This window comes from Ambystoma mexicanum, chromosome 4p (assembly GCF_040938575.1).
Source record: "Ambystoma mexicanum isolate Mex_15411 chromosome 4p, UKY_AmexF1_1, whole genome shotgun sequence".
NCBI lineage: Eukaryota > Metazoa > Chordata > Amphibia > Caudata > Ambystomatidae > Ambystoma > Ambystoma mexicanum.
The window spans coordinates 736643172-736664295 of NC_090927.1; the positions used below are offsets into that span (position 1 = coordinate 736643172).

Sequence of the window (21124 nt, forward strand, 5' to 3'; positions counted from 1 at the left end):
CGACCCCACTCGGGGGCGCGGACGGCTTAGTACCCTGCGACTCGAGAATCGCCAGCATTTTCTTCCCGAAGGAAGCCCATTCCTCCGGCGTTGCACGGCTGGTGGGGTAAGCGACGTGCCGGGCAGAGTCCTCCAAAGAGGACCTGGAAGACGACCGGTGTCGGCGCTTCCGAAAATGCCTCGAAGAGGCTGAGGAGTGGCGAGACCGACTCCTAGAAGGAGACCCACGAGACTTCCGACAATGACGCGGAGAGTCACCTCTCGAATCATCCGTCGAAAGCCCCGCAGACTTCGACTTCCGGGGCTTGGACACCCGACCTACCGACAACTTCTTCTTACGTTCGCGTAAGGCTTTGGACGTGAGCGACTGGCAGTCGATACAGTCATCCGTTTCGTGGGCCTCCCCGAGGCACCAGAGGCAGGCGTCATGCGAGTCTGTCACCGACATCTTGGACCCACACTCCCCGCACTTCTTGAAGCCCAGACGCGGGGTCGAAGACGAAGTAGAAGACATCTTCACACGAAGGATTTTCACAAAAACGAACAGGTTCGAAGAACAGAACTCCAAAGAGTCGAGGCGTTAACCGAGATTCACGAAGCAACACGTTTGCGTAAAAAAACGGAACTGAGGCTACGGGCGTCGTGCGTCCTACTTATCACATCGGATGACGTCGGAGGAGGTCCTCGACGACGGCGCATCGACATCGACGCAGGACGCAGACGCCGAAAAAAGTTTCCGAAGCAGCACAGCTGTGGTGATTACATATCATAGATATGGAATACGTCGGAGGACCCAATCCCCTCAAAAAGATTGTAGGACTCAGCCTCATCCTCCTCCTGGTCCTCGTCATCCCCATAATAAGAGACCCCTACCTGGTCATCCACCAATTGTGGTTCAGTATCACCACAATATCAATCAGGGTTCGAGGGTTCAATCCTAAAGCAGTCTGTGACCAAGCCCTGAGACGTGGCCTCAGAGCAGAGTTTTTTAGCAGGGGGCTGAGAGGAACAAGGTAGTGCCTAAGACCCTGAAGGGGCAGAGGTAGCAGGGGTGTTGGAGTAACTATGAAAATAATTAGGGTCCTTTTCATAGAAGTCAGCCATAAATGACATCCTTCTCATTACCCTATCAATGTCAGCTGAGTTCCATTCTTTGGAGCTAGTAATCACAACAACATGTTCTGGTTCCTCATCAGTACCCATATCATGAGCAGTGGGAGGAATGAGTTTAACTTTAGTGGTAGGATCTGATACCTTGGACTTCCCTATTGACTTAGGGTCTTTTTGCCTCACCTTATGAACATGGTGTTCTGAGGATGACTTTTTATGTTGTTTATCCCCCTTCCCATGACTAGAGGAGTGTTTCCCCGTTTTTTAGGGGCGTCCAAGGGATTTGACGCCTCACGTCGAGATTGGGAGGTGGTATTCGAAGGACGTTAAATCTCGGGTGTAGACGCTACGCGTCTTGGCTGTGTAGGACAGAGGGCGGAATCGTCAGACGATCGGGCCTCAGGGACTATTGATAGTGCAACACCTTTGTCAAATGAAGACGGTTGGCCTTTGTCATGAGGGGAACGGGAACGGCCAGAGGACACAGATTCGTTGGACGGCTCTCTTGGTGTCTTCCGTTGCCGATCACTCGATACGCTTGTCGAGTCACGGCCGGGGCTGATGTGCTCAGTGGAGGTAGTATGTGTAGCGCTTTTGCCGCTGGGTGTTGTCCCCACAATGTGGCCGCCGGCCAGTCCTTCGGGGTCAGGGTCCTGCGCGTGGGTGTCCGAAGTCAAACCTCTGCCATCGCCGTCCAATTCGGCGGCGTTGCTGCCATCGCTGAATGTCCCCTTCACTACCATGGCCTCTAGCTGCTTGGCGTAGTGGGCCCAGCGTTTAGTTGAGCTGTCTTTAAGGGTTTTCGGCATGAAGAGCTTCCAAGCTCGACAGGTAGCCTCAGGGTGGTCTCGTGGGAGACATAGATTGCATGTATTGTGCAGATCTACCCAGAGAAAATTCCTGTTACAATTTGGGCATAACTTGAATGGAGTACTCTCCATATGTTATAAAATGGCAGCGGGAGTGTATATGTAGGAAAGAAAGGTGGGACAAAGCCTGTATGACCACCCCCCACTCTCCCTACTGTACAGGGCCGAGGCAAGAGGCCTTCAAGGCCCGAAGTCCGCGACAGCTGGTTTCCTCGATCTTCGGCGTAAAGTGGAAGTGAACGGGGACGTGTTTTAACGGTAATTGTAAGTATAAACGGCTAAAGCTGAGGGAGCTCCACAACATGAGTCTGACTAGTATGGCGGAAAAAAACAATCGGAGGGTCCTACATGCGTGAGGGATCATTGGTACAGGGGACGCACACTAGGGATAGTATTACTGGCATGCACTGTTTCGACGCCCCCTTTGAGTTTCAAAAAACAAACTAATACTCTGCAGCTTCCACTAGATGTCGCCCCAGAAAATGAATATGAATACACACACACACACACACACATACACACACACACACACACACACACACACACACACACACACACACACACACACACACACACACACTTTGGCTGCCCTTGCTGCATCTCGAGCCAACACCAAAAAACACGCTGACAGAAAAAACAAAGGAACCAATTTATCAGGCTGGGGATCAGATATGCTTCGCTGCTTGTTTTGTGTAAAAGACTGGTACCATCTAAGCTGTCGCCGCAATACTTTGATCTGTTTGATGTGTTAATGCCACTTGGTCCTGTGGCCTATTGCCTTAGGCTGCCAGCATCAGGATCTAGAATACATCCTGTATTCCACGTCTCTCCACACAAACACATTCCTGACAGTTTCCATCGATCTGTGAATCAAAATCCTCCTCTGGTAGACACACCTTTGGGTCTGAATAGGAGGTAGCAGGTCTGTGCAACTCTCAGTACTTTCGTGGCAGACTTCAGTATCTAGTTGACTGAAAAGGTTATGGACCTTCCGACCGCACCTGGGAACCATCTTCAGCAGTCAATGACCCACGTTTTGTCAGAAACTAACAGAATTCATCCATGGAAACCAGGTCCTTTGCCAGTATGAGAGGGACATATTGTCAGGACTTGAGGTCTAAGGTGGTCAATATGGTGCAAGCTGACGAGGTTCCATATTAGATGAAATTCCCTCCCAACATGGTGCCCTCGTTATAGCTATCTCGGATCCCTCTTTAACGCTCTAGTGTTTCTAACATGGCGGCATTCTCCCTGCTCGAAACAGAACTTCATTTATGCAATTAGCAAGGCACGTTGCTTCGCTCTCGTTCCCAGCGCTCCCCTGCGATTGATTTATATTCCTCTGATCATTTTGCGTTCTGCTTTCCGCTTTCCCGGTCTCCTCTTGCTCTTTCTCTGTTCCATGTTTCTTTTGTGGTATCCACTGCCTGGTGCCGTTTTCCCCTTCTTGCCTTTTCATTTCTTTCTGACCTTTCCTAGTCTTGTGTTTTCCTCATATTCCTTTCTCCCTGATGTTGCCTTCTTTTTCTCCATCCCAGTTTCCTAGTCCTTTCCCCTCTGGTTCAAGGAGTCTTCCTCCCTCTTGCCCGTTTCTGCTCTTTTCCCCCCATCTTCGCTACCGCTCCTCCTCTTCGTTGTGGTTTCCTTTAACCCGCTGGCATCAGCTTCCTCTTGCCGCTCGGATCCCCTCTACTTTATTCAGAAATATCCCTCGCCTAAAAGCAGACTGTGAATATTGTTTCAGAGAATTTTCACCTTCTGTGGCTGCATTTTGTTTTTCGTAGATGAAAAGGGGACGTCGACATGGCGTGTCTGTAACACTATCCCTATAGTGACGTGCGTTGTACCCACAATCCCTCACGCATCGAGGTCCCTCTGTTTGTATTTTTTCTGCCCTGAGGGAGCCTTCTATACGTGAGTGAGTACAGAAAAGAGAGATGTAGAGAGATGTCTATGTTCCTTCCATCCGAGCGGGGAGGAACGGTGGGCGCATGTGAATCTAAGCAGATACAACCATCAGAAATGCTTTTACGGTAAGTAATGCATTGTCTTCTGATGTTTGTTAATCTGCTTAGAATCACATGCTGTGCATAGACTAGTGAGCAGTACCCGGAGTTGGCGGTGGGTTATGAGAAGGAACAGTAGAGAAAAGATGTCTAAATACTACCTGTCCCACCTGGGAGTCAGATCTAGAGTGTGCATCTAGACAGTGTTTTGTAAAGGTGTGCACAGAACTCCAGGTAGCCACTTTACAGATGGACTCAAGGGGAACATTTGCAATGAATGCTATGGATGCCCCAGTGCCTCGAGTAGAATGTGCTCTTGGCTTGAAGGGTAGTTCTCTCTTAGCAAGAGTGTAACAGAGAGTGATGCATTGAACAATCCATCTAGATATAGTGGACTTTGAGACTGCATCTCCTTCTCTTCTTGCTGCCACCGAGACAAAGAACTGATTAGTCTTTCTCAGGGGCCTGGTTCTTTCCATGAAGAACATGACAGGTCTGCGTACATCCAGTGTATGCAGACTTTTTTCTTCCAAGTTGGAAGGGTTTTGAAAGAACGTTGGTAGTTCTATTGACTGGTTTACATGGAATTTCGAGATGAATTTCGGTGCAAACCTTGGGTGTGTGCGTAGAACCACCTTATCTTTGTGAACTGTTATGAAGGGGTCTAGAACAGAAAGAGAGTATGCAGAAAGTGCCGCCAGGTAGACTTTAATGGAATTGAACACTAGACCTGAATCCAATAAATGGGTTAAGTACAGAACAATATATGTGGGAGAGCAGTGAACCGGGTTGATGCTCTTTCCTCTACACCAGATGACAAATCTTCTCCACTTGCTAGAATAGCAGTGGCGAGTATTAGGTTTTCTGGCTTCCCTGAGGATGTCCAACCACTGGCACCAGCCATTTCAATTAGGAAAGGGTAACAAACATGTTACATGAGAATTTAGACACAGGAGTTACTAAGTAACCCCTCCAGCACTCTATTATAAGATAGGGTGTGCTGGGTCTAGCAAGTACAATGCTAAGTAAAGTCAATTTCACTTTACTGCTCTGAGAAACAGTAGTTTATCCCAGAGAAGGTATTTAAACCTTGGGAAGTCTAAAAGACTTCCCTGTGCCATTGCACGGAGTGTGCTGTGTGACACAATTGTAAAAGATGATGCCTATGGAGTTGGTTAGACTCCATAACCAAAACAGAAACAGAGGTAAAATTCATCCAAAAATACACGAGTGTGGGAAAAAGTCCTCAAAATACAGCAAAGTTGCTAGGGGTCTCTAAGGTGGAGGGAATTAGCACACTTTTGAGAATTCTCCCTAACACCTGCTTATACGGAGGCAGAGGAAACCAATCCTGTGCTAATGAAGGGTAGGCTGTAGGCGGTGTGCAGTTAAAAAGTCGAAAACATTATGTCGAAAGACAATGTAAAAAAAAAAAGTTGCCTTTTTTTCGAATGTTTTATTTTTTTGTTTTTTGGGGTTCCAGAAGTAAAAAAAGGGGGTAAAAAAAAAAAAAAGAAAAAAAAAGGTGGGTTGGGGGGAACCCCGCCATTTCGAACAAAAACAAACAAAAAAAGACATTTGGAAAAAAAAATGTAACTTTTTTTTTCGATGACATAATGTAATTCGAATTAATGACTATAAACCGCTGTAGGCCACATACCTGATTGACACAAGTCCCATCTTGGCACACGTGCCTCCAGCTGCTCACTGCCTTGGTGCGGTATCGGGCGAATGTCCGAAATGTATAGCACAGAGGCCATTTTGTCGAGCTGCCTTCCCACGTGCTGGGTCGTGTTGCTTGGCTCACTTGGTCCAGCTCCGTCCAGGACTCTTGAGTGTGGATTATGAGGCCTACCCTGTTCCTCAGTCCAAGACATGGAATGCGTTTCGCCCTTGGTGGATTTGCTGGTACAACTGCATATAGGCGCCTCCTCGAACATGTTGCCGGTATTAGGGCGTGGCCCCTCGGGTGAAGACCCGGTAAAAAAACCTTCTGGTCCCCCAGTACTGTCACCAGGAGGATCGACGTACCCCTCGGTCTGCCGGCCGGTAGCTGATTAAGCCTCGGTACTCGTGCTGGTATGAGAACCTGAGCTGTACTTCACGCGCAGGCGAGTCCTTGGGACTCCCTTGCGGGGTGCACTGGAAAAGAGTGGCCCTACCTTGGGACCCCGATGAAAGCGCGTCACACGTGGTACAAGCCTGCCCGACGTGGTCTGGGCCAAGGCAATGTAGGCAGAGGGCGTGGGGGTCTGAAGTTGGAAAGAGTCCGTCGCCGGATGGACAACTGCTGAACCCTGTAGAAGTCGACATGCGCCGGGGAGGAGCGTGATACCTGAATGATAAAAAGACAAAAAGACAGAAGAGAAGTAGTATCCGTACGTGGTATTACATGGACGAAGCAAAACCCATGAGCGTTGGTGAATTCGGCCCGTTCCCGTCGATGCAGAAAAGGGGACTGGGGTGTGGCGCACCCCTGCGCGCCTCTAACATTAAAGGGGAATAAGGTTTTTTTCTGGTGAAAAAGGTTCCGTCTCCCGTCCCTTGGAAGGGACGCCCATGCAATATGGAGGCAAGGGGACGGGACGTAAGAGTATTTTAGAGTATTTGGTACTCTATTTGGTATTAACTGGTAAAATGCAAAAGGGCACAAGACAAAAAGAAACTGTCAGAAAAGTATCTGCTGCCACCAGTTAGTCTTGGACACAGTGTTAGTAACCAGAAAAATACAAAAAAGCTTTGGGGAGACAAAATGTCCTGACTCCACTTCACTATAATGTGCTGTGTGCAGGAACAAAAAACAGACGTGTACTATGGAGAACAGTGTTCTCCTGTACTGATCATCATATGAACTGATCAGTGCCCCCACAACAGATTACCTTAGCAAGCCAGTGAAAACAAAGGACTTTACTGGCCTCCAAAAGTCAGAACATGTTAAAAACTGCAGCAAAAAGTTGGGCTTGCCATTGAGGACTAAGGAGGGAAAGCTGCATCTTTTATAATCAACAAGGAGTTGCCACTACAATGGGTCTTCGGTAGAAGTATCTCTGCAGACAAAGTCAAACAAGTAAGAAGGCTTATAAAAAAGGTTTAGCAGACTCCCAAATAAAGTAATGCCAAAAAGTTGAATTTCGACCAAAAACTTAGAAATGCTTGTAAAGAGGGCACACTAGGGAAAGGTTGGGTAATCAGTCAACCAAATATATCAGGCACACGACTCGGACTTTACTCGTAACAATGTCCATCAATACTATTTGCATCAAACACCTTTTCTAGACCCCACGAACCACATTACATGGTTAACGACATCTAGGAAAAAAACTTAATGTATTACCATATTGAAATAGGATCGTATTTTCACCCCTCTTGCCAAATCCCAAACAATTACATTTCCATCATGACCTGCAGAGAAGAGAAGTCTAGGATCAAATGGATGAGACTCCAGCACAAACACTTCATCTTCATGTCCCTGAAATAATAAAAGAAATGTAATCTTAATCGGTGGGCATTTCAATTAATATTAAGTAAATTGTCACAGGATTACATTCATCGTTAACTGAATTAAAGCAGTTTAACCTAAGTAAGCAATAGTGAATTACACGGTGATATAATAGACTGCAGCTCTTATGGTCTTTGAGGACTAGCATTGTTAGGCAAGATTGCATGCAGTACCAGTTGGGTGCACTACAATAACCTTGACCTCCTGGCAATAGAGACCCAACCTTTGGTACAAGTCTGAACTACACAGGTTGGTAGTGTGGCTGAGCAGCCAGGCTTATCTCAACAGGGGTCAATGTGAGCAGTAATGTTGTGACACAGTTTCACAGTAGCAGTTATTCAAATAAACACTTACACTCAAGGTTTATTGATAAACCAATGAATAATGTATTTCACAGTTGGTTGTATAAGCCTTCTTCCGAAGGGAGCAATATATGTAACACTTATAATCCACTTCAAAACACACTTTCTCTAAATCAGATTATACCCATTGGGGATGGCACACAGACACTTCCTACACCCTCATGTGACTTAAATAGCTAGGACACTGTGGACATTGATTTATCACTGTACATTTAGAGCAATACTGAGTTTGGTGTAAAAGATAATATAGAGGAATAAAAAAAAGGTTAACAAAAATTCACAAACAGGTATGTCCTTTTAAAACCTTCCAGTGCAGAGTAAATTAACCCTTTCCTGGGGGAAAGGCCAAAGCACAAAGTCAGACGTAAAGAGGAGTCTCTCGTGGAGCCAGGACAGCCAATTATAAATGCACAATGTCTAGATATGATATGATATGACATTTGTAACGCGCCTATACACAAGTGTTTCTAGGGGAGCTGAAGATCTTCTTCGTAGGTAGGTAAAAAGTATTGCACAATGTTTTTAGAACGGGTTGTAGAAAATAGGACACTTGAAGGGTCACAAGCTGGGAGGCTTGTGAGGGGCAAAGCTTTAGCAACTCTGCAAGGTAACCAAGACAGGTCTCAACTGAGAGCAAGTAAGGCTAAACAACAAGAGTTATGTTCTTAGACTTTACAGTTCCTCTGGTTAGAAGAAATGGTTCCATCTGGCCTCTGATCCTGTACAGCTCCGCAGAGCCTGTTCTTCCTGAGCCTCAGTTTTGGGGAAAAGAGGGAAAACGTCTTGGGACTCCTGCTCTGCAATGGGAAGGTCATCGGCAGCAATGGGCAAACTTCAATTCAGCGGTCCTTCAGGGTTTCAGCTCCTCATGTCTGACAGCAAATAGCAACATTGCGGTTCTCAAATACCACTGCAGACTTTCCTTGCTTCTGGGGTCCAGCACTCTGTTGAGGTGGCTCGGGTCCGACTTAAAAGCAACGCACACAATCTGGTATTCCTCTCCCTGGCACTTCGGTTCCAGCAGCAGTGGCAATACAGCCAGCTCTGAGAGGATGTCCAGACGGGCTAACTTAGGAGTGGATTGGTCTAACCAACTGTTAGGGAGAATTCTCAGAAATGTGCCAATTCCCTCCACCTTAGAGACCCCCAGCAACTTTGCTGGATTTTGAGGACTTGATTTTTTTTTTAACCTGGAGAGAGTCAGACTCTTTTTCCCACTCTCTCATGTATTTTAATGTGATTTCTGAACGTTGTGTTTCTTTTGGTTATGGAGTCTGACAAACTCCATAGGCATCGTCTTTTACATTGTGTCACACAGCACCTGCAGTGGCACAGGGAAGTGTTTCAGATTTCCCCAAAGGTTTAAATACCTTCTCTACGATAAACTACTGTTTCTCAGAGCAGTAAAGTGAAATTGACTTTACTTAGATTTGTAACTTTCTAGACCCAGCACACACTATCTTCCAATAGGGTGCTGGAGGGGTTACACCTAGTATCCCCTTTGTCTAGCTTCTCATGTAACAGTTTTATGTTCCTTTTTCTCACTGAATGGCTGGTGACAGTGGTTTCGTTTTAACTACTGTGGTGTATTTTTACTGTGGGCTGCATTTGCAGCTGCAGTAAAGCACCCAAGGGTGCCATTTTTGTCAAAAGGGCCCCAGTAGTCTTTTTTCGCCATTTCTTTGTTGTGGAAATGTCCTTCTTGAGATTTACTCTGCAGGCCGAATCCGTTTTGGTCCCATTGTTTGCTTTGCCTTTGGCGGGATTCACGAGTGAAGCCTGCCTCTGGCTCCAGGGTGTCTGGGATGGGCAGGAAGTGAGGGTGGTGCCCAGAACTCCCTGTGCTTAGTCTCCTAGGAGACCCAAATGCACTCTGTAGTGATTGGCTGGCTGCCTGTCCGGCAAGGACAGCCACCCTGTTGGGTGACTGACAGCTAGGCTGGAATGAATGGGATAGAACTGAATAAAAGGTGAGGCTTTTGGCTTGGAAGGCAGAGTCGACCACTGGACGAAGGAACCGAAGAAGAACTTTAAGAGGACGCCTGCTGCAACTCTTGGACCGTTGGTTTGCCCCGGTGAAGCCATGCTGCTGTGCTGAACCTCCAAATTCGTATCGACAGAGAAGCCCCTGCAAGGACGACTTATCCCCTTGAGTTGGTGGGACCAATCAACTCCAAAGTAAGCCACCTGGATATCCTTCTCAGAGCTGGTTGAATTTCCACAGAGTTGCTGCTGATATGATAAAGCATTTATAACGTGCCTATACACAAGTGTTTCAAGGCGCGACAAGGCAGGGAGAGGGAAGACAGACCGCGATCTTACTAGGCCAGGTGTTGTTCAGATCGCGCAAGGGTAAGGGGGAAGGTGCAGTACATGGGATAATAAAATAACGAGATGAATAAAAACGGCCAACTGGTGGCAAGTGCAGGGTGAGTGCAGACATAAGTGCTGTGGGGGCGGGGGGAACTGTAGGGATGCAGAAACCCGTTCCCAGGTGCAGGGGTTGCCAGGGAGGCAGTGCAGGCATGCAACAGGCAGGGCTTGGGTGCGAGGACAGAAGGGTGGCCAGGTAACCAGTGCAGTCTCTATATCAGCCAGGAATTCAGCAGGGGAGAGGAGGGGAGCTGGAAACCGAATAGCCAGGGAGAGGAACACCAGATTGTGTGGGTTGCTTTTAAGTTGGCCAAGTGCCCCAGGAAGATCCTCCAGACTCGCAGGAAGCAGGACTGACCGAGCATGAGCACCCTCCTCAACAGAATGCGGGACCCCAGAAGCAAGGGAAGTCTGTCTCAACAGCCAGGAACCGCAGTGTTGCTATTTGCAGTAGTCGCAAGGAGCTGAAACACCGAAGTGCCACTTGTTGGAAAGATTGCTGATTGCGAGCAGTGACCGTCCCATTGCAGTGCTGGAGTCCCCAGAAGTCCTTCCTCTTGTCCCCACGACTGAGGCCCAGGAACAGAGAGATCTGCAGAGCTGCACAGGAACAGAAGCAATCTGCTGCACTGATTCTTCAATACAAAAGGTACTGTAAAGTCAGAGAACTTACCTCTGATTGTAGAGTTGCTTGCATCTTCTACTGCTCACAAGTCTAATCAGCTTGTGGCCCTACATTTGATTCTTCTTTTCTTCAAAGACTTCTAAAACATTGTGCAAATACCATCTACTTACCTGAAGGAGGTGCTTCATCCTATATAAGACTTTTTGCCCATTGACTTTGGCCTAGCCTGTTATACTGAATGACTCTGCTTAGGGGACCCAAATGTATTTGCCTGCTTAAGAATATGTGTGGTCTCTTGTTTGTCCTAATAACCTTTTCCTTTTACCATCAAACAGTAAGATATTAATGTACCCAGCACCCTAGCTATTGAAGTCACCCGAGCGTGTAGGTTGTGTCTGTGGGCCATCCCAAAAGGGTGTTCCCTGATTTTAGAATATTAACAGTGTGTGTTTTGAAGTGTATTTGAGTGTTACGTTTATAAATGCCATATCATATCATATAATGCTCGCTTCTGAAGAAGGCTTACTCTAACAGACTGATAAATCAATTAATAATTGTTTATTCAAGAAACATTGTGTGTAAGTGTTTATTTGAATACTTGTCACTGTGAATCTCTTGTGTTACTCCCCTACAGCTCACATTGACCTCTCTTGAGATAATCCTGGCTGCTCAACACACTACCAAACTGTGTAATACAAGCTTATACCAAAGGTTGGGTTTCCTATTACCTGTAGTCAGTTGTTGTAGTGCACCCTAAGGGTACTGCATACAATTTTGCCTAAAACCAACTCAAAGGGAGAAGTCGTCCTTGCCAGGCTTGTCGAGTCGAATTCGGAGCTTCAGCACAGCAGCAAGGCTTCACCGGGCAAACCAACGGTCCAGGAGTTGCAGCAGGCATCTGTTCCAAGTTCTTCTTCGGATTCCTTCGTCTAGTAGTAGACTGCCTTCCAAGCCAAAAAGCCTTGCCTTTTATGCAGGTTTCTCCCATTAATTCCAGCCAGCACACCCACGAAGGTTCACTCAAAAAGGCTCTCCCCTGTCATGAGCCCCATTGAGCCAGAGCTTCAGGAGGAGCTGGAGCCCTCTGCCGGTGCAGGAGAAGCGTCCTCGACGGGAGGTTACTTTTTGGGCTTCAATTCATTGTAAGGTAGGCCACTGGTCTCTTACAAACTGCAATTGCAGCCTTACTTGCACAGTCAGTGCATTTTTCAATTTACCCCCACTACAATCTTGGTTGTGTGAATCAGATGCCAGATTACACACGCCGCTTCGTTCTACGTGACGATTCCAGATATAAATCATCCCAGTCTGCTGCCCACCATTGCCTACCACGAGGTTTAGGCAGTCCAAAATGGCCGTACACCATTACCGGTGCCCAGCCTCATCCTAACCTCCTCCTTGCTACAGGGACACGCTGCGATTGGTCATCTGTGCCTTTCGTAAAGCCTATCCGGAGCCGGCAGCCGGAGCCGGCACACCCACTAAGGCTCACTCAAAAAGGCTCTCCCCTGTCGTGAGCCTGTCAGGAGCCGAGCGCCAGGAGGCCTACTTCACCAACATTAACATTGCCCTCTTATCACTTGCTAGGACACTTCTGACTTTCTTCTGACATTGTACACCTTATATTCTCATCCCGTTTTGACCTCACGGTGAAACTCGTTCTGTAACATTGTACCGTAGCACGCGTCCTGTCTGCCACGATGATGCTGTTATGTCTTTACCCTCTTTCTAACTTTGCCGCGGTCACACTATTATACTGGCCTCTCTATTGTGCCCAATATCTAACGCCTTACAAAGTACCTCATTGCCACAGCAGGCACTTGGAGTGCTCTTTCTGTTTCTCCCAGCTATTCCAATTGCTTCTCTATCAACTATCATTCCCTTCTCACTAAGTCTGGAAAGAAGAAGTTTAAAAAGGATATCCTGGCCTCCAACCCAGGTCTCCCTATCGCTGACACCTACTCCAGCGCCTCTTCCAGACAGACCCTCACCGACATCCTCTTAGCCGGATCTATGGACCCCATACATGATCTTTGTGCTCTGTCCTGTCTCCTCCTCCCCATTAATGGTGGCACTCACTCGGAAGTCCTTATGGCTTCCTTTGACTCCTCTAGAGTCATCCTCAATGTCTACCTAAATGGCACTGTCATGGTCCAAGGTCCTCAGGCCAATCTCATCCTCTTCGATAGGAGGTTCCCTCGCCTCATCAACTTCAATTCATCTCCGGCTGTCCCCTCTTCTTTCCTCAACTACCTTGCCCACTCCTCCCTCTTCCTCTGCCCCACTTCACGCTACCTCTACCCCTCCGCAGGGCATACCTCTGATTTGTACCCCTCACCGGAAGGTCTTTAAGGCTGGCAGCCTCCTTCATCTTGCCACTCTCAACTCCCGCTCTGCTGTCAAACACTCCTCTGACATCTGCCACCTCTTGGAAGAACTTGACCTTGATGTCCTCAGTCTTACTGAGACATGGTTCACGGCTAGCTCTGTCTCAAGCTTTGATACTCGCCTCCCTGATGGCTACAAGATCCTCTCTGCACCCAGATCCACCCGGCCTGGAGGCGGTGGTGTAGCCCTGATCTTTCCTGAGTGGATTCCTGCCACTATCATTCCCACACAGACCTACTCCTCTTTCGAATGTCTTGTATGCAGGCTCTCTCTCGCCTAGCCATTCTCTTACTGTTGCTACTCTATACCGGCCCCCTGGTCAAATCACCACTTTCCTCTCTGATTGGACTGACCTCTCCTCCTCCCTCCAGGCCACTACCAATCCACTCCTCCTTGGTGACCTTAACATCCATCTCGATTGTCCCTGTCCCTCATCATTGCTTCTACGCGACCTCTGCAACTCCCTCGCTTGTTCTATCCTCTCCTCTGGCCCAACACACACTGCAGGTCACACACTTGATGTCTTGATCTCTACTGGCCTCCCCCTCTCTATCCCTCCGACTACTCCTCCTCCTCCTCCTCCTCCTCCTCCTCCTCTCTCCTGTAGTGACCACTGCCTCCTCTCCTCTCATCTCTCACTCTCACTCTCTTCCCACCAAGCCCACACCAACACTGCCACCCACCTTCTCGGACATCCAACCTATGAAGCGTGTGTGAATTGAGGCTTTCACTGCCACCTTCTCCTCCTCTGGCTGACTCACACCCTGACACAGCCCTTTCCCTTCTCTACTCTTCTATTTCCGATACTCTTGATCCTCTTGCCCCTATCATGAGGATCCGCTTGAAGTCCAAAGCCAAGTGCAATTCCTAGTTTGACTCAGACCTAGCTTTTTTTTCTCTTCATCCCCGGCATACGGAGGGCCGAAGCCCCCCCCCCCCCCATCTCCACGTGCTACAGGACATCGACCCGACTGAAAACAGAACACCCAGACGTGCTCCATGCTTTATTCCATCAGTCTTGCCCACCCGAGATCCTTCTCATCACTCCAGAGGACCCAGTGCCTGCACCATTCCACGTGTGCCCAGCCTCAAGCCTCAATTTGCCCATGAAATTTCGCCGGGCGTTGCAGTGCAAAATGACTGACTGCATGTTTATTTTCGGTTGCTAAGCAACTCAATACACATGGAGGAAGCCAGACAGCCCTCTGATTGGCTGCAACTCCCTAGATCACGAAGCCAGTACCAACGGAAGGCGCGAGCTGGCAGTGGACCTCTACACCAAGGACCTCGATATAAGGGCCTGTCCGTGTCGAACGTGCTGACTGCTCATGCATGCTCAAATCCGTGAGTACCAATTGCCCTACAATCTTTCCCCTGATCAACTTGCTCACTTCTCCTACATATAAGGTCGAATCAACGATTTATCTTCGCTTCAGAACATCCACGTGTTCCTCTTTGTCTCCAGCTCCAGCTGCATGTGCTGAAGCACCATCAAGCCCATACAAAATGCCCCCCGTCTCCATGGCTGCACTATCAACAACATGTGCAAGCCACATCACCGTTGCGGTCCCATGTCCCGATTCACTGCCTCGCCCAGCACGCCCCTCACCTCCTGCCTTATATGGAGGGGGAGAGGGCCGAGAGGCGAAACCGAGCTACAATTGCCATCTTCATGCTAACCAATGCTCTACCGCAAGGCGCTTTAGACTACGTACCCGTACTCTGCAAGCCAGTCAGATCACAGCCCACGAGCACCCGTAATACCAGGCTATGCTCACGCACCATGCAACCCCCCTCTATTTGCCAACAAGTCCAGACTCCTCCGCCCAACATCCAAGCCCACAGCCACTACAAGGACTGCCAATATAGCGGCCAAAGTATTTGACCCCACTTAAAAGTGTACTGCCTCCATACTGAATATGTCTCCACAGCTGTCCACCACCACTTAAAATGAGCCCCCCAGTGTAAAATCTGTGGTGTTCAAGACCCCACAGCACAACCACGCCCTCCACCTCACCCTCTCTCCCCATGAACCCCACCCCTGAACCCCCATCTGAAATGCGCCATGATTAACGCCAGGTCCATCAATGCTCATGCTCTAGACATCCACGCCCTCCTAACCACCCATGACCACGACTTGCTCATGATCTCAGAAACCTGGTTACATGAGGCATCCGGCCCGGCGCTCTCCCTCGCCCTACCCCCTGGCTATTCTATCACAAGGCAAGATCACCTCTCTAAAGGTGGAGGTGTAGCAATTATTGCCAGAGATTGCCTCTCCATCAGAAAGGTAGAGAAATCATTACACAACAACAGTGATGACCTCCAAGTCAAAATAACCCTCTCTCCCCACTGCACCATTACTGTGCACACAGTCTACCACCCTCCAGGCCTAACGGGGGACTTTCAAGCCTCTCTCATTCACCAACCTCAAAAAAACAGTCTAAAGCCATTCTCCTTGGGGATGCCAACCTAGGTCTCCTGTATAGTAAGGACTTAGCAGCCAAATTCCTTGACTCAGCCCTCAAGGCTCTGGGCTACAAGAACACCATCTTTAGCCCAACTCACACCCAGGGCAGAACTCTGGACTGGATCGCACAACATAACTGCCCACTCCTCATCACCGGAAACACTCCCACCCCATGGTGTGACCACCATATCATCACCTTTAGCATCCTCTATGACAGATTGCAGCCATGATGGAGGAATACAGGATGATCGGATGATCTCATCAAATTGGAGTTTAAGCACCGGGCCCATAATTGCATATTTTCTTTAAGTACACATGGAGGGATACAGTCTGGGCCAGGAGCTCTTGATTTATTTAGCTTTCCAAGCTAAATAAATGCAAGCATGTAATATCCTCTAGAGACCAGCCCTTCCGTTCCTCCACTGAATAGTGGTTGAACTTGCTCGTTGGTACTGAGAATCTTTCGGGTAATGCAAATTTATCCTTATAGAAATGTGTCCATGTTTCTGCGCTAATGTTAGAAGATTGGTCGACCATTTGTGAATGTTCATTACTGCTTAAAAGAGACCAAGTAGATCGCCTATCATTGGAACACTGTGATGCTATCATTGTTTGATTTGTTGAGTGATGAAGATAAATTCTATAGTTTTTTATATTATTGTAATATTTATTGATTACTTTTCTTTTTATAATTTGATATTCAGAATTAGGTAGTCCCATTTTGGTTAAGTGCACAATATCCTGATTTTTTTGTTTTTTTAAGATTTTAATTCTAGCAGCAAGTAAATCGACAGCTGGGGGCTTTTTCGTTTGATTTAAGCAAGACCAGGTATATAAGTGCTGTTGTAATGATGGTTGTATTTTGTAGTGTTATTATCGTCCCTTTGCTGGATGGGTCGCTACAATTCAGGCAATTCAATGTGAACATTTTAATGATTGAATTTAACTTTCTGCATTTTTTTACATTCCATCTTAATGATGCACCTGGTCGATCTTCCAAGATAAAATTGTACCAATGTTGGAATAGTTAATTGAATTTCTGTATATAGAATACAATGGTCACTCAATTCAATCACAGCAGTTTCTACTCCTGTACAGCTTGAAGATAATTCCACAGATACCGCAATATAGTCAATGCATGATTTTCTGTTACTTCTAGACCATGTATATACATTCTCTTTTGCAAGAAAGGGAAGCAAGACAATATTCCAGCGCCTAAAAAAGAGCTGAAAAAGTATCCCTCTCTTCCTATTCATCAGAGGTTGATTTTGAAAAGGCGTTTGTAATTCAATAAGGGGAGCTTGGAGACAGTTGGAATTAAAATTACCCCCTAAGATTACTTTTGCATTAGGCCATTTTGAAAAGACCTCATCGAACAGAACACATTCATTAAACAATGTGGTTATTGCGGTAACTAGAGGATTATAATACAATGATACTATTAAAACATGATCTGTTTTACATTTTCCTAGTTCAATCAGAATCGCAATATAGGAGTATGTTGTACGTGTCAGTACCAAGGTGAAAGCAAACCCTGTATTTACCAGGATGATGATTCCACCCGATGGTCTACCTTTCGAGAATCGCGTAGCAAGAGTAGAATACGAGGCAAACCCGGCAATTTCAAGTTGCTTGACAGCCATTGTTTCTTGACACAACACTATGTCCACAATTTCATGAAGGGCATACCTAGATACCCACATTTTTTGATTTTTTAGTCCGCATGGGTTCCATGACATTACTCGTAGAAGCTGTTTGTTACTATGAGTGTTCGATTTTTGTTGAGTCCTTCTGAGACCCCAATAGTACTGATAACCAAGTCCAGTCTTTGGAGACGGCAGAAATTGCAACTAACTGTGCCAAGACTGCAGCCTCCGAAGAATGAGACGTAATGGGTGTTACTGATTGGTTATTTGTGTTCACTACGATTGGCGGAACAGTTTCGTTGAAGATTTTTGCTTCTTCAATCGTCTGGATTTGGGTAATAGATAATTCTAGCATTTTTAGCTCTCTTCTATGGTTCCATATTAATTGAGCAATTATTGGGGATTGCAATTCAAATACCATCCTCTGATTTTTTCCAGAAGGAAGCTTAATCCAAATAATATCTCTGGATACCAGCGTTCTCAGAGCTGGAATCTTTTTAAAGGTCTGCAACATGAATGATCGATTTAGGTCTTGATCTCCATTTACTTCAGGTGCACTTATCCAACCCAAGATACTCGACATGGGTATACCATGCATGGATTGGTCCATAGAGTCAGCCGTTACCAGAGATTTTTTTAGTCATGGCCTCGCATTCAAAATTATTCATGGACTAATTTCTTTGAGTTGGGTGTTTCATATCATTTGAGGGAAAAGCAGGTACCACCGTGCACTTTGGAGTCTCATTATTTTCAGGATGCACTAGGGATAACTTTTGTGGCGAGTTGTGTCGTTGGTCAACAGTCAGCAGGGGGGTTAGTTTTGCACTCGGACTCTACAGATGGTTGACTTGAGTAAGATTCCTCTTGCACCTTCGGTGCCCGATTCCCGGGCTCTAAGGGAATTACCTGCTCTGGGTTTACTCGTTCAGTGGTTTTTTGTTGGGAATTGGTTTATAGAACGCTGAGAGCAAAGATTGTTGTGAGGAAGACAATGAAGCTGAAAATTCTTTTTGTTTGTCAATGATAGATTTTTCTATCGCCGACATATGCTTTTTTTCGTTAACGCTAACCAAATTTGATTGAGGCTGTAAAGCAAGTCAACTTTCAAGTGAAAGCGCCTCCACACTGATCCCCAAATCGATGTTTAGCTGGGCAGGGGGGTGTTTGTTTTTACCTCAGTTGGTAGTACTTTGCCATTAGCTTTTAACTCAGCATTCGAGTTTTGTTTTTGATTTTTTTTTTTGATTTTTTTCTTGTGTTTCTGATAGTTTCGCATTGCGTAGATTTAGTCAGTTCATTGCACGTATGTGCAATCTTTTTTGTTTGCGTGATATAAATTGTTTTTGTCCTCGAAGCTCAGAGGATTCCTCTAGTTGTGGGGGGTCCAGTTTTACGACTGCCCTTGTACTTTCCTCATTTATTATTTCAATCAAGTCAGATGGACTGTCAGGAGTTGCAGTAGGATGTTTGGTCTGACAGGGGTCTTTATTCGAATCCTTCGTTGAGGTTTCCAAATCATTTGGCTGGTTAAAGAAAAGTAACTGGTCAATTTTCTCTGCATGGTAAGATACCATTTGGCATAACTGAGCATGCGTGTAGATTTGGATACATTGTACGTTTCTTGGTGCTTTGACAGTCTGAGCGAAAGTCGAGGGAAATCCATAAATTGGGCCATTACTCCCTTTCTGGCCAAACTCCTGGAAAAACTGGTCATCTCTCAGCTCAACCTTCATTCTGACACGGTTTGCTGTCTCCTCCTGAACATCAGTGAGGATCTGCTTTCCAACCTTGACGCTAACATTCCCTCGGTCCTCATCCTACTCAATCACTCATCTGCCTTTGACACGGTCAACCATACCATCCTGGTCAACCGTCTCCGTGATAACCTCGGTATCACAGATCAGGCTATCGTCTGGCTGACCTCTTTCCTCTCTGACCGACCCTCCCAGGTCAAACTTCGGTCCTTCCTATCATCTATCGCCCTCTCTACATGTGGTGTTCCCCAGGGATCTAACCTCTCACCTTGGCTTTTCAACCTATACTTGGCAACTCTCGCCCACTGCATTGCCATTTTCTGTTCAAATTTCCAGTGCTACGCGGACGATACTCAACTCATCTTCAGGCTACCCTCGGCCACCTCCTCTCCTTCTCTCATCTCTGATTGCCTTACTGCCATTCAAGATTGGTGTTCCGCCAACAATCTCTGTCTGAACGCCAGCAAGACTGAAATCCTTCTCATCGGGACACCTTCTGCATCCTTTTCCTTCACTCTCTGGCCGGCCTCTCTTGGCCCTCCTCCTAACCCCACCAGCGACGGTAAGAACCTAGGGGTCATCTTTGATTCTACACTTTCCTTCTCTGCCCACATCTCTGAGTTCTCTAAAAAGTCAAACTTCCTACTGCACCTCCTCAGAGGTACTCTACCTTTCCTCTCTTTCCCCCAGAAGCTCATGGTCTCCCAAGCTCTGGTTCTCTCTAGGTTGGATTATTGTAACAGCCTCTTTCTAAAGCTACCTGCCTCTTCTCTCCACCCTCTGCAACTAATCCAGAACAGGACTGCCAGACTTGTCCTTGGCCTCAAGCCCTGGGATTGTATCTCTCCAGCTCTGAAATCTCTCCATTGGCTCCCAGTGGATGCAATGATTACATTTAAAACCCTCTGCATTGTCCACAAGGCTTTCTGGGGCCTGGGTCTAAAATATCTTCAGCTATCCCTCCGTAAATAACTCCCCTCTCGAGCTCTTCGCTCCTCCTCCTCTAACTCCCTCAGGGTCAGTCGTTTTTCAAAGAAACGAGCTGGGGTAGATCTCGGTCTTCGGCTGGGGCCTCCCTCTGGAACAGCCTCCCTGCCACTCTAAAACTTGAGGAAAACCATCTCAGGTTCCGGAAGCACCTCAAGACCTTCCTCTTTGCTTCTGCCTTCACCCCCTCCCTCCCCTGCTGATCTGCTCAATTGGCACCTTGCACTGGGACGCCCTCTGTCTCTGGTCCCAGCTCATCCTACCACCCTACTGCACTGCCTCCGGGCCACCCCTTGCACTGGGGTTTGTATCTGTACCAATACAGCCCCCCCTTTTTTTTCCCCTCCTGCACTTATCAGACCCAGCTGATCTGCTGCCTCAAACCTAGCACTTGCCACTTGGCTGCACTACCACTTTGTGCTGATTTAATTTATTTATTTTTGTTACGATTATTTATCCTGTTTCCCCTTTGCTCTGCACTTTCCACTTTCTCCCTCCCCTCCATGCACTTATCCCCCCCACCTCCCATGCACTTGCACATTCTCAATGTCACTGGGCCTAGTAAGATCGTTGTTTCGTTCTCCCCTGTTCCCCTCCCTTGCCTTGCCTTGTCGCGCTCTGAAACACCTGTGTATGAGCGAGATATAAATGAAATATCATATCATACCCTTGTGGGTTTTGTCTGCCTTATACATGAATGTGCCTAAATGTTTTTAGTCGCCTATACATGATTGCGCCAACAGTGATCTTAGTTGCCTTTTACATGAATGTGCCTAAATGTTTATTGTTGACTGCACATGATTGTGCCAACAGTGATCCTAGCTGCCTTTTACATGAATGTGCCAAAACAATAGTTTAATATGTGCCTGGGTAACTTAGCGCTACCCCTCCAAATGCTATTCTTACTCCTAACCAGCACAGCTTGGGCACTTATTCACACTGCCCAACCGCAGCACTCTAGTGCATATTCTTTTAACACTCCCATCGTCATGATGGCAATCTTAACAGTGTCATCTTGAACCAGCCAATACAACA

General features: G+C 47.0%; 1 protein-coding gene across 2 annotated transcripts in view; it reads right to left on the minus strand.

The window, feature by feature from the left end:
* Window positions 1-21124, minus strand: part of PHIP (pleckstrin homology domain interacting protein) — a 2101228-nt gene that overhangs the window by 1734001 nt on the left and 346103 nt on the right. For both annotated transcript variants that reach the window (XM_069606291.1, XM_069606290.1), the window contains exon 15: window positions 7320-7454. In XM_069606291.1, the coding sequence (XP_069462392.1) occupies window positions 7320-7454 (135 nt within the window). The remainder of the gene's footprint in view (window positions 1-7319; window positions 7455-21124) is intronic.